Source organism: Esox lucius, chromosome 14 (genome assembly GCF_011004845.1).
Source record: "Esox lucius isolate fEsoLuc1 chromosome 14, fEsoLuc1.pri, whole genome shotgun sequence".
Taxonomy (NCBI): domain Eukaryota; kingdom Metazoa; phylum Chordata; class Actinopteri; order Esociformes; family Esocidae; genus Esox; species Esox lucius.
This window is the reverse complement of record NC_047582.1, coordinates 31050692-31064658: the sequence shown is the minus strand read 5'-3', so window position 1 is coordinate 31064658 and position 13967 is coordinate 31050692. Positions and strand designations below refer to the sequence as shown.

Here is a 13967-nt window from a genome sequence, read left to right as displayed (position 1 = left end):
GCTTCATTACCATAAAGCCATCATTGAAATTTACAAGGCAATATAGTTAATCTAGTCTAAAAAAAGATCAGACAAGAACAACATTGGAACGGACATTAAAATGTACAGACTAAATATATTACCTTATAGATTTCAATTATGGCTTTTATTCTGAAAAAGAAAATCGGTTAGAGCTGCAAGCATAATGGTAATGAAGCCGAGTAGCCATCACTATGTCAAAACACAGTGAAAGGTATTGCTTAAGTTTACAGTGTTGTGGGATCAGTGTCAACATGTATGTACAACTTCAACTACTAGTCATTTTTTATTCTACATGATAGAAATATAGTGAGAATAAAGTGATTGTCTGAAAATCAGTCCCCTGATTCTCTAAGCCTAAGATTCATTCACACCCATAGCAATCTTTATGCAGTGTCTTTATTTAAATATTAATCCTGTGGCCCAGTTTCTCAACCTATAAAGTGAAATCACACCACTGGCAGTAGTCAATGGTTTTATAATTGTACTGAACCCATGGGGAGTCTCCTATCTCAACATGTTGTTCCACAGAGATCAGTCCCCTGTCATCGTCTCAATACTCTGAATCAGCTTCATTCGCTGTCTCTCTCCCACCCTGACCACTAAACATTGGCTATTGGAAAGCTACCGACAGGTGAAATTACTGTCTCAATCATTCTCCTTTTGAGTCCTTTCTGACCAGTTGTCATGATGAAGAGTAGAAGAGGAGGCCGTTTAGGACTATTGGGGACCGCCCTGGCTGGCCTTCAGATGATTTGGAGGAGGCTGTTTAGGACCATTGGGGACCGCCCTGGCTGGGTTTCAGGTGAAGAGTTCTGCATAGTCCACAGAACCAGGTCTCTGGCCACATGGCTGGAGAAGCAGCTCCCCTCCTGACATGGTGATTGGCTCCCCCTAGTGAGAGAAGAATGAAAATGCATGTTATTTTTGCTCCACTTCATGTAGAAACAAGACTACCTGACTGGGTCCAGTGGGACCAATTCAATTCTGTATTATTCACATTTGAGTAATTTAGCGTGTTCCTGCCCTAAGCGATTTAAACAAATCAAAGAACATGGATCCATCCTAAACCTTCAGCAGACAGTTATCCAGAGCAACGTGCAGTGACGACTACAACCCCGGTGTGTGGCAGGCACCGTGCTCCACCAACCGGGCCACAAACTACCACCAAACCACCCCAGAATAAGAGCCCCGCGTGTGCCACAACCTCATGGTACTCCACCAGCTCTGCCAGCGAGCCGAATCTGATCTGATGTCCCAGCAGCATGTAGCAGCCCCCCGTAGCGTCGACAAGGAAGTGTCTGAACGAGTCTTCGGATCGATACGACAGGACGTATCCCAGAATTCTCTCGCTGACACGCATTAAGAAGTGCCCCGGTGCCTCTTCACGGAGTAGGTCCTCGGCTTCCTGGCGTGAGATGATGCCTTGGTGGGATAAGAAACAAGTACATTTTTATTTTATTCTGTTTTAGTGAGAATCAAATCCTATCTTGAAAGTTAAATGATGGCTTTAGGATGGTTGTGGCTTGAGACCACATCTGGGTATGAGATTCCACTCAGGCATTCAAGAAACAACCAGCAGCGCTGAGGTAAGTGTGAATATCGGACAGGATTTGATAAGTTAAAGTAATGTAAATAGCTCAAATATAGACTAGGTGTATTCATTAAAAATAATTAAAACTGAGTAAATGGTTTCTGTTGTAAAAATTTTAAATGACCCAATACACTAGTTGTTTCTGGAAAGGACTGTTGCTTCTGTTCAACATGAGACATGTCTGAGATGTATTTATTAGTTGCATATTTTATCAAATGTTTTGCTTTGGAAACATTTCACAATTAGAATTTTTTTCTGTTGGACACATTTAGGTAAATCCCTGAAGTTTTTGTCCCAGTGAATTCACCCCAACCCTGATCATACTTTAGGACAACCAATGCAGAATGATGTTTAAAACAACATATACAGCTAAACATATTTACCGTAGCAGAGTATGCTAAGGCGTCTAACGATTGGTTACACATCGTTCAGCAATTGGATCAAGCATGTGCTACTGTGGAATTCATTTTCGATATTCATCACACATATTCCTAACCAGCTGCACCCAATTCAGCAGCCTCTATTACCGGCCCATTGACCAACACTTACCATGGAACCAAGGGGCTATGCGACTCTGGTCCTTTTCAAAACCCGCCCTGACAGGCAGCTGTTCCTCCTGGAACCATCGAATGATGTGCTCTCTGCCGGAGGTGGACATTGTACGTCGCACCCCTTGCTTCCTGTCAGGCAGCAATACAGAGATAACAAGTGAGCCACGCAGTCAGACAGACCACGAGGAGCGCTCGGAGAAGCTTGAGCGTTTTCCTGTATGGCTTTGTCTGAATGGGGAATTCCTAGATACCAGCTTTTAGTAAATGAGAACCCATACAAGCAGGGGCCAGGTGAGGTACCCTCTCAAACACCCACCTCTGCATCAGGCTGGTGAAAGGTTTTGGTTCACCAAAGTGATTAGACAGTGGATTCCCTTTTACTGTATTTAAAAAATATCCTAAGCGTAGATCATTAGAGCCACCAGATTAAAATCTTTATAGATTCTCACACTTTCCCTCCATGAAGTTAAACCTTGAGAAAATCAGTTGTTAATAAGTTATTTTCTGAAATGCACCCGGCATTTTCTCCTTTCCCTTGATGTTGAATTTGCACTTATGGCCTCGCCTCATTGCAACAACTACCAGCAGGCTGGGGAGATCATTATTAAGACATGTCCTCTGAAGCAAATCTTGCCAAGCCACTCTGCTTCTTTTTAAACTAGTGGGAAGGTTGTAGGACTGTCTTGGTTAATGACTCAATGCACCTCCAGGGGTATTTCTAGAATGTTAGTTGTTCTAGAATGTTAGTTGTTCTAGGACAGGGGTGTCAAACCGGTTCCACGGAGGGCCGTGAGTCTGCAGGTTTTTGCTCTCTCCTTGTACTTGATTGATTAATTAGGTCACTTACTGGTTAGTTTCTACCCTCACCTGGTTGTTTAGGTCTGTACTGGGAACCAATTTATGGGGAAAAACCCAAAAACCTGCAGACACTCGGCCCCTCCGTGGAACCAGTTTGACACCTCTGTTTTCGAATGTTAGTCCCTCAACCTCCTGAACAGCAGAGTCGGGCTCAACTCCTCGTCCAATCAAATGGACTTGACTGTCGACTGTGGAAAAGACAGGTGGGGCAACACCCGTTGAACAGGGCCGTCTGAAGGAAGGGGCGGACTCACCGTTTCAGGGTGTCGCTGGTCACAGTAAGGCTCCTGGGTTTGGGTAGTGGGACCGGCTTGTCATCCCCGCCGAAGACCCTGGCCACAGCAGCGACGCGACCCTGCTCCAGAGCCTTGACGGAACGGCGTCGGTGGTCCTCTCTGGTCTGCTTAGCAATGGACCGTCGCCGTAGGTCAGCTGCTTTGGACTTCCGCACTGCGAGAGAAATGCCAAAGAAATGTATTTAATACAGAAGAAACCAGGCTGTGCTTTCACACTCACACAAACCTTGGCGTGAAATGGAAATGTGTCGTGTGTGTCGTTGTCCCCCCCCCCCCCCCCCCCCCCCCCCCCCACCAAGTGTGACTCATGCAAATGCCTTTCAAGGTCGTGCTCCTAAAGTCCTGTTTCCACGGTGATGTCATACACAGCCGCCATTTTTGCGGTGGCCATGTTGAATGTAAACAACCGGCAAGTGGCACAAAGTCTATGAACGGTCACCTGAGAAACGATTAACTCTCGTGCCAACACGCAAGTTTAATTCCCTAAAGAGGCCACAGATTCTCAATCTAACTTGTCCATTTATTACGGAGTACCATAGCACACATTTTGGCATGGCCACAGAACACCCATTATACCTGCACTAGCTCATAGACCACTTTTGTGCATTTTGTACAGAGCCCCAGACTGAGTGACAACACACCTGGCCAGACACATTAAAGCAGCCTGAGTGCTGTTAGTCAGTGCAGCTGAAGGTCATTTCATAAACTTGGTCAAACACTAGGGTTAAAAATTAACTTATTTTCTTTTGAACAATATATTAACTATTCTGGGACCATGCCATAGAGGAAATGGCAGAATCGTTTCATTTGCTGTAGTAGGAGTCCAATTTAATAGTACTAAAATACATTTAAATGTAAACACTAGATTCAAATGTAAAATAAAATATACCTTAGTGGGTTTCCCAAATGTTTCCCTAAAATCAAAACCCTTTTTCCATTAATCAAACCCTTTGCCAGTGAGGTAATCTCTTACAGAATTATAAGACTACCATTTGGTACTTGCTCCAACCAAGCCACATCTGTCAGGTTTAAGGAACTGTCAAGTTTCAGATAATTTTTTTTGCAGGGGTGCTACACCGATGAGTCACTTGTTTTTAATAAATCTTCAGAAATGAGATGCTTGACTGCAAAAAAGACGACATGTTTCATGATTTTCTTGTCATCATCGAGCATAAGTAGGCTTCAGTGACTGTATTTACATGAATCTTGCCAGTGTTGGTCATCTCTCTCCTCCTTGATCTCCTTCAAGTCCATGTAGATCTCCTGCTTTCTCTTCTGCTCCAGCCTCCGCACCTCATCTTCAGCCTTCCTTCTCTCCTCCTCCTCCTTTTTCTGAGCAAAACAGGGGGAAGAGAGAAAAACGTCAAATCCTTACAAAAACGTGCAAAGCCAAGCGCCAAACAAAGACAACAGTCCCTTCAGAAAGCTGATCGTGGGACCGAGTTCAAAAACCCGTTCTTCAAAAATGCTAGAGCCGCCGGCCCAGAACAACCGACAAATCATAATAAACCAGATCACAAAGTCAAAATGTTAAACTATTTTTTGGGAAACAAACAAGCAGTGTTATACAGCACAAAATTGACCACCATGGAAAACTATTTGACCATGGTTACTCATCTAAACCCTAGAAAAACACTGAGAAACTGGCACAGGATGAGTGAAAACAGCCTTGACATTGAGAAGGGCCGACACAGGAAACACGGCTCCCGGCAGGGGAAACCCTGCAACGCTGGTTACTATGAAAGTACCAGGTACACAGGTGCATGTCAATACAAAACATGACAGTCACACCTTTTCCAAACGCTCTACGATACTAAAAAGCAGAGTACCATTAAGAGAGAACAAAGAACAGCCTGCCACAAGACGAGGGTTCTCGTTTTTGAACATTCAAGCCTGTTACTTCCTACTTTATATAGTTTTTTTGTGTGATCATTTTCCATTGTTAATATTATAAAATCGTGCTTCGGCAATATTGTTTGGATCGTCATGCCAATACAGCACACTGATCCTGGTGTCTAAGCCACTGCCTTTGGGGACGCGGGCATGTTGGGGGACACGGGCATGTTGGGGGACACGGGCCTGTTGGGGGACACGGGCCTGTTGGGGGACACGGGCCTGTTGGGGGACGCGGGCCTGTTGGGGGACGCGGGCCTGTTGGGGGACGCGGGCATGTTGGGGGACGCGGGCATGTTGGGGGACGCGGGCATGTTGGGGGACGCGGGCATGTTGGGGACGCGGGCATGTTGGGGACGCGGGCATGTGGGGGGACACTAGGATGGGGCTGTTAGACTCACGTTGGGATAAGAAGTTCCTTAATGCTTAAAACATCCACCGCAATGGAAATGTCATTGTTTCACTGACTTCCCTGTTTACATAGCTTAAGCACTTGGATTAATATTGCCTCAGTAAACGATTACACATTATTTGAATCAGTGGGCTGATAGGGAGACTTAAAAATCAAACAGTTGGTGTCCTACAGTTACTTATTTCATGACTGCAAAGACCTTATTTTATACATTGTCCTATACTCACTCCACCAATCAGACTTTGTTACCATGCACCTGTCAGAGAGTCAGGCCGTGACAATGCATGTCCTTTTCTAAATGATGATTGGATACCTTAAGCTCCTCCTCCAGCCGGCTCTGCTCCTCTGCTGCAGCCTGACGAGCCTGCTCCTGTTTTACCACCTCCTGTCGCTCCCTTTCCTGACGCTCCTCCTCTTCTCGCAACTGCAGCTCGGGGTCCATCAACACACAGGAGAACCTTTTGACCAGCTCCACCTCTTTCTTCGCCCTAAACACACACACACACACACACACACACACACACACACACACACACACACACACACACATGCAGTATAGACAGTGATAACACATACCTTGTACCCTGTCTGAATCAGAACCACATCGATTCGCTGGCTAAGTATGTCAGCACACAGTTTTCCTTGGTGTAATGGTAAACACCATACAGGAACAGAATTCTTAATATACAGAGCGGACAATGGGGGGGGGGGGGGGGTTCTGGTCCTGCTTGACCTGTACTGCCAGAGTACACATGTTGAAACAGCGGGTAACTGGCATGGAAGTGGTCAGTGACGATCTCGCCAGCGCACTTCATTGCCCTCGATGGGAGGCCAGTGGCGGCTTATAACCCATTCTGCACACCGTACAACGAGCTACAGTTGACCCCTGTAGAGGGCAGATCCAGACCCAAACCAGGATGGATTCAACCCAAAAGCACATCGGGACTGAGTGGAAGATGGAGCCTTTTCAGCCTGCTCAAGTGGTCCATCTGCTTTTTTTCGTTCTCGGTGATGGATGTGATGATGTCCTGTTGCATGTGATTGTGAGAGACCATCTGCCGGGCATCATTTTCAGAAGACTGCTTTCCTTTTTCTGTCATTTCGGCAGTTTGGGATTGGATCTAGCAACCTTTCTGTCCTGGCCCCAATGTCCTTGTGGCTGTTCCAATCCCCTACCCCCAAAAGTTGATAGGACAGATTGAGACCTTCAATGTCTTTCTATCCATACAGGCATACTGCTCCTCCTATGAGTACACAGAGAGTGGAATCCACAAGACTGGAATGTTGAGGCCCAGTCCAGATGAGAATGTCAACAGAACAGCACCAGGCATGCAGGACATGCAGAGGTTATTCACCGTTCTCAGTCAACAGTCAGACACTATCCACTAGGGCCAAGTCATAACTAAGACATTCTTTAAAATGTGGAATGTGGATGTTGGATAATTCAAAAGGAGTTAGTTTAGATTCATATTTTGAAATAGAGAACCTGGTCAGTGACACATCATTGTCCTCATAACAGACTGTTCTTAACTGAAATGCAATAGTCATGCTTGTGTGGGATGTTAAAAATGTTGTCTACAGTTCCATCTGAATGGAGGAATTTGAAATGTCACAATGAGGGGAAAGACAAAACTTCAACAACACCACATGGTGGATGAAGAACTCAGAAATGGGCGCATTGTAAATGTTGGGATTCCAAAAAACTTTAAGACACACAGCTCCGTTCATTTCAGTTCAGCCTTAAATTACGAGGTCATATTTAATTACAAGGAGGTCATATTTAATAACAACGAGTTCATCCACCAATTTTCAGTGACTGCAGCCTCCACCTAGTCACCAAATTACCACGTAATTTACTGAGCAGCGTTGGAGACAACGTTGTTTTTGGCTCACGCTAGAAAGCTTTGATGTCTTCATAGCGGCTGAATTTGGGACAAGCCGGTCCTTCAGCTCAACCAAACCAGTGCATCAGCTACTACGGTAGTAATGGGAAACAGGCCACAGGCAAGCCTATCACAATCAGGTAGCCCAGGGAGTGCCTGAGATAATAACACAAGGTGAGGCGAACAAATCTTTAACCATGGCTGATGTCTAGATTAGGCGTAGACTCACTATAGGCATGTGAGATACAATCATCAGTTCAGAACCCACCTTACAGGTTCTTTTGTATTGGATGTGGTGACAAGCCAGAAATAGACCACAGACAAGCACTACACATTACCTGGTCTGATTGGCATGCGGCACATCCCATGTAGCATGAACAAGGCACAGCCAGCTAACGTGTTCATGTTGGAATGTGGTTTATTTTTCCATTACTTAAAATATTCAAGAGGAAATTCGGTTCATTTCATTTCCTGAATTCACGCGGCACGAATGTCTATGTCACTCAGCTGGTTCAGGGTGGCAGAGAGCCGCTTAACGCTTCTCTCTTCTGGTACACCCATTTCCCCTCTCAACTGGACACCTAGTACACCATTTCCACTGTAGTTCCAAACACATTTCAGTGTTTTGGTCGAATAACCACATAGGAGAGAGCTTGAAGCACAAATACAGATAAAAGAAAATGATTATTTGTCCCCACCTGAGCTCTTCCGCCTCTTTCTGGGCCTGCATGGCCGCCCTCTGGGCGAAGATTTCATCACAGATCTGCTCGTAGGACTTGTCATTAGTGTGGTCTCCCATCACCCACACCCACACGTCCTTATCCAGCCCTGTCAGCCACTGTACACTCTTCGCAGGGTCTGGGGAACACAACACAGGCAGGCACGTGAACAAACAAACACAAACAGAAGGTACACTCCAGCACAGAGACAGAACGAGAAACAGACAGAAAAAAAAGTGAGAAACAGACAGACACAGTACTCATTCATCATCATAGCATAACATTACATTTTGCACGGTAACAGATTACATAAACAGGAGTGATTCAAACTCTCCATCATTACATCTGAATGTACCATTTCATTGGGGATGCCTAAAAGGCTTCGGTTTTGCCTTTTTTTCAAACTCATGAATATGGTTTTGCCATCACCAACACACTGCCAAGTGAGCTACACAAGCAGGGGCTGGTATAAAAACAACAACTACAACAAAAACGAATATTCCCAGGAGACCGTCAATGAGAGAGAACAATAGAAAGGTCTCAAACACTCATAGGGCTTTGATCAAAGCAGAGCACTGAGTAAGAAACCATGTCGGGCCGTAGCTAACTAATGTTAAACCGCTACGCGATACCTTTCTTGGCCGTCTTCTGAGTGGCCCCCTCTTTCTCCAGTCGAGCCTCTCTCTCCTTCCAGCGCCGGACCTGTTCCTCCCGCATCTTAATGAACAACACCTGCTTTTGGTCCTCGTTAAGCTCAGCCAGAAGCTCAGGGTCTATAAACATGTCTGTCAAAATCTGCTGCAGCATCGTGGAGCTGAAACGTCTCACCAATCGTGTCCAGGGTAAACTGTTTTGGATGTTTGGAGTTGAAGGAAAACTTCTCAATTGAACCGGAAAACCGCTAGTGTTCCAGTGATGACTGACTGGTTTCCGGAACAGAATTTCAACTGACAGAAACAGAAATGTTCAATAAGCGGGTGAATGTGATTGACTAATAAATTGAATAAAACAACGTAATATGTGTATAGCCTACTTTTAACCTACACTTTGTACCTGAGAACCTGCTACCTTCTCCACATACTTGCAATGTATATTACCAGTAGTGCCTGATACAATCTTTTTTTTTCACAGGTCAAATGTTGTAACCGGCAATTCAAGTACAGATGATAGAAAATGTAAAGAAAGTCCTCTCAGAAGTTCTCAAATGCCTGTACTATCTCAAGCTCAAACAGACAACTACTCAACAAAATATAATCTGGGAGAGAGACAATAGCCTATTGTGAGATATAATGCATGTCAATGAAGTGTTCTCACCATGTTCTGGTTTAAAAATTGAACATAATCTAATGTGGTCGTTTTAGGTTTTCAATGTCTATGTCATTATATATAATTTGCCAGGGGAAAATGTGTAATATAATAATAATGTAATGTAAATAATGTAAAATAATTCAGGCTAGAGACATTAAATAGAATTTCGACAGGTGGCTCTTGATTTTCTGAAAGTAGTTATGCATTTTATACAGTGCTGTCACAGCCGAAGACGGCGATTATATCAGTGAATTATCACCGATTTTTTTTTTTTTTTACTGCATCACCAAAATGTTACTACTACAGCAACAGTTTGGTCGTAAGAATAAGAAATAGAAACCTCAGTTCATAAAAATCAACTGATAATTCGGGAGACTTCCAAAACTGATGACTATAATTGCGTGCAGTAGCGTAAACATAAATCCACTTACCTTTTGCAAAATGCGTGTCTCTGTGTGGACAAGTGGATGCCGAACTATTAAATTAAAACGCGTTCCACATATTTTATTCTTCAACCAATGTTACGAGCCTATGAACTAAACATGGAAAACACAGTACGCGGACGTCTCTAATTGTTTACAAAAACTCCCATGGGAATGTTCGGTGTGAGCCATACTAACCCGCAATGACTCACGACTGGAAATGTATGTCTCGATTTCCTTGTAGCTCAATGTTCCGCAATATCACAGGTTTAGGTAGAACGCAACAGCATAACGTTTAGGCGATATATCTTCGATGTAGGAAAAGTGCTGACTTTATCGAGAAGGCACTCCCTTATTCAAATGTAAATATAGTCCTTCCCACGCACATTGTCCCAGTTCTAGCTTTTTTTCAGCAATCAAAGCCACCGCCTGATTGTTACTAAAATTACATAACACCTACAACTATGTTAGCTTGAATGATTTGAAAGAATCCACGCATACTTTGTGCTGCATTCATACCTAGTGGGAGTTGGGAAATTACCAGCTGTGAAGTCGTAAATAACAGTTGGATGCTTTATGCTACATTTGAGATAACACATTCAATCAGTCATAACACTGAACAAAAACACACATCAATAATAATAACTATACAACTATACAACCGCAGTGCAATGTAAAAGTGACAGGTGTGCAAAGACTATGGATTGAAGGGAAGAGGGGTCCCTGATTTGAGCAGCCTTACAGCCTGTGGAAAGAAGCTGGAGGTTGTTTTTCTGACACCACAAAGTCAGTGACCTTACTTTGTCTCTGACTCGTCATTTGCAGATATCAGGCCTATGATGTTGGTGTCGTCTGCATACTTAATGATGGTGTTAGGAGACGTGAGTAGCCAGGCCGTCGTGGGTGAAGAGAGAGTACAGGAACGGGCTCAACACACAGCCCTGGGGGGAGCCAGTACTGAGAGTCAGTGAGGAGGAGGTGGTGTTCCCATCCGCACCACCTGGGGTCTGCCCATCAGGAAGTTCAGGATCCATCTGCACATAGTGGGGTCGAGACCCACATCCCTGAGCTTAACCGCCTGCTTGTGGGGCCCAATAGTGTTGGAGGCTGAGCTGTAGTCAATGAACAGCATTCTCTAATATGTGTTCCTCTTGTCCAGATGAGAGAGTGCAGATTGGAGGGTCAGAGCGATGGCGTCATCTGTTTTGTCTGTAGGCTAACTGTAACTGTAGCGGATCAAGTGTTGCAGGCATGGAGTCTGTGATGTGTGTTTTAACTAGCCGCTTAAAGCACTTCATGATGATGGGTGTGAGTGCTACAGGGCAGTAGTCATTCATGCAGAGGACTTTTTGCTTCTTTGGCACAGGAACAATGATGGATTTTTTGAAGCAGGTGAGGACCACTGACTGACGTAGCGATAGGTTGAAGATATCAGTAAAGACATCAGCCAGTTGGTCATCACAGACCTTGAGAAACGGCCTGAGATGTTATCTGGTCCAGGAGCCTTGTGGGTGTTAATCCTTTTTTAGGGCTTTACAGACGTCTGACCTGGTCATTTAGAAAGGGCAGCCATCCTGGTCCATTTGAGTATCCATGCCAGGGATGATGTTCTCAAAGCGAGCATAGAAAGAGTTCAGTTTCTCTGGGAGAGTGGCCACCACTTCCCCCACACTGCCTGTATTGCCTTTATAGTCAGTGATGATTGTCAGACCACTCCACATGTTCCTGGTATTGGAGCCCTGGTAGAGATATTATACTTTGACTCTATATTAACTTTTTGTAGTTTTTATTGCCTTCCTGAGATCATACCAGGATTTCTTATAATTGTCCATGCTGCCGGAGTTGAATGCTGCCATCCGTGCCTTTAGCATGGAAAGGATACCACTGTTGACCCACGGTTTTTGATGAGGAAATTATTTTGTAGTTGTACGTGGTACAACGTCGTCGATACATTTGCTAATAAAACCAGTCACAGACTCTGTGTATTCATTTACATTTCCCAGGAAACAGTCACGTAAATCGGCGTCCGATTCATCCGTCCATCATTGAATGGACCTCATCACTGGCTTCTCTTGTTTTATCCTCTGCCTGTAAGCAGGGAGCAACAGTATTGATATGTGGTCTGATTTTCCAAAAGCAGGACGGGGGAGGGGCTTATATCCGTACGTTCTACGTTTATCACAATTATCTGACTTATTGTTTGTTTCATTGCTAGTTGAAATTACACGTACGAAACGTATATATCATAGTTTTGTTGTTGTTGAGTTAGCTCTCAACCAATCAAGACACTCTAATTGATTAATGCCTTATGCTCATCAACCATAAACAGTTGTGCTTGTAAAACAATTACAGCGTTGAAATATTCAATTTATAAATACTGTTTGTTGTTGCATTTATCTTCCGAAAATGCTGTGATCAAGGTTAATTATTTTGTTGGTGATCCTAAAAACAGCAGGAGGGCCAATAAACTTGTTGTCCCACAATTTAAATTCCCACTTAGTTACGAACACATCATTTTTGGTTACCCCTTCAGCAGGGGCCTAAACTACAGACACCAATAAACAGTAGGCCAGATTTTATGAAAACTCCTGATAGTCTGTTGCCTACAGCAAAATGACAGGGTTAGTGACCATGTTCACATAACAAGTAAACCAGAACTGTGTTTATAAAATATGACGAGAGGACAATTTGGCAATGTCTTAAAATGCACACTAGATCTGGGCCCATTTCGACCACAAGACATGTTGTACATTAACATGTTTACAAGCTCTGCAAACGAAAGGAGTGCTCCGTTATGTAGTGTGATGTTTGCAGGCATTGAAGAGCTGCGTGTCTATCGTTTCCCGGGAACAGCTGTAGTTTTGTCATCAACACAGTCATCATGTTTTAAGCATTACGTTACTGTTGTCCGTACCGAGTGGAACAACCTGTTCTGCGTGTCGGTGGCCATTACTGTAACAGGCCTCAAATGAAGCTGCTGAGTCACTTCAGGTTCCTGTTGTTAGACCAGGCCTTGTACGAGGCATGGAGCCGGAGCACTCCACCCAAAAACAGTGAGACCAAACCTTGTCGTTTTGTTTGTCCACAAGAGGGTGCTCTTGTTACATCAGCCATGCATACATTTTAAGTCGAGGCCTCAAGGTCGGATAGCAGCTGTAGTAGTTGTCCTTTGTCGCACAGATACAAAGCGTACAGCCCAAGTGTGCAATCGGAAATGGACAAACCTTAAGATGTTTTTTCCACCATGCATCATTTTAGCCAGGTTTTGAATATTTCCGATGCGACGGGGGGATTATAATTGTTTTTTTAAATGGTGTTGAGAGTAGCCACACACCATTTCAAACCGACGTGTCACGGTTGACTCAATGCTCTGCAGTTGTGTTTCTGCTGAGCTGATTATAGGGTTTGGGTGCGGACAGAGTTTTGTGTTTTCTGTTGTTGCACGTGTTTCTAAAAGCATCACGAGTGGGTTTTTCAGTTAGTGGTCCTCAATACATGATCTGAGAACCTGTCCCAAATCAAAAGTGGCCTAAAAGACAAAATCCTATACCTGACGATTTCAGCTGCAACTCCCCCCGTGTTGTCCCTGTCCTTGTCCATCTGGTCATGCTACCGACCTGGACTAGACTCTGGACTCAGCCCACATGCATTTATTAATTATTACAACTTATACTCTTAATACAGCCAGAATAGGACTGGTCACCCCTCTGAGCCTGGTTCCTCTCCAGGTTTCTTCCTAAATTTTTGCTTTCTTAGGGAGTTTTTCCTAGCCACTGATATTCAACATTATTGTTGTTTGCTCCTTGGGGTTTAAGGCCGGGTGTTTTGTAAAAGCACTTTGTGACAACTGCCGATGTAAAAAGGGCTTTATAAATACATTTGATTGATTGATTGAAAACTACATATAAAAAAAAATGACACACCACACCTGCCATGTTTTAGACTGACCCAGTAATGGCATGGTGCCCAGTGCTGGTGCCAGGTCTGTCATTTTAGATGCAGTCTTTAGTACC

General features: G+C 44.1%; 1 protein-coding gene and 1 long non-coding RNA gene across 2 annotated transcripts; one reads left to right on the top strand and one right to left on the bottom strand.

Moving 5' to 3' along the window:
• Positions 1-288: 288 nt before the first annotated feature.
• Positions 289-10427, bottom strand: sh2d4a (SH2 domain containing 4A). Its single transcript, XM_010889586.3, has 9 exons — positions 9964-10427; positions 8857-9171; positions 8204-8363; positions 5936-6110; positions 4517-4649; positions 3276-3471; positions 2162-2292; positions 1226-1443; positions 289-912 (listed from the first exon to the last, which is right to left on the bottom strand). The coding sequence occupies exons 2-9, from the start codon at positions 9029-9031 to the stop codon at positions 820-822; spliced, it is 1281 nt and encodes a 426-aa protein (XP_010887888.2). The 5' UTR covers positions 9032-9171; positions 9964-10427; the 3' UTR covers positions 289-819.
• On the top strand, positions 9101-9844 carry LOC117595530. The gene is made up of 2 exons (XR_004576758.1): positions 9101-9201; positions 9356-9844. It is a non-coding gene; the product is annotated as an uncharacterized LOC117595530 (long non-coding RNA).
• Positions 10428-13967: the final 3540 nt, after the last annotated feature.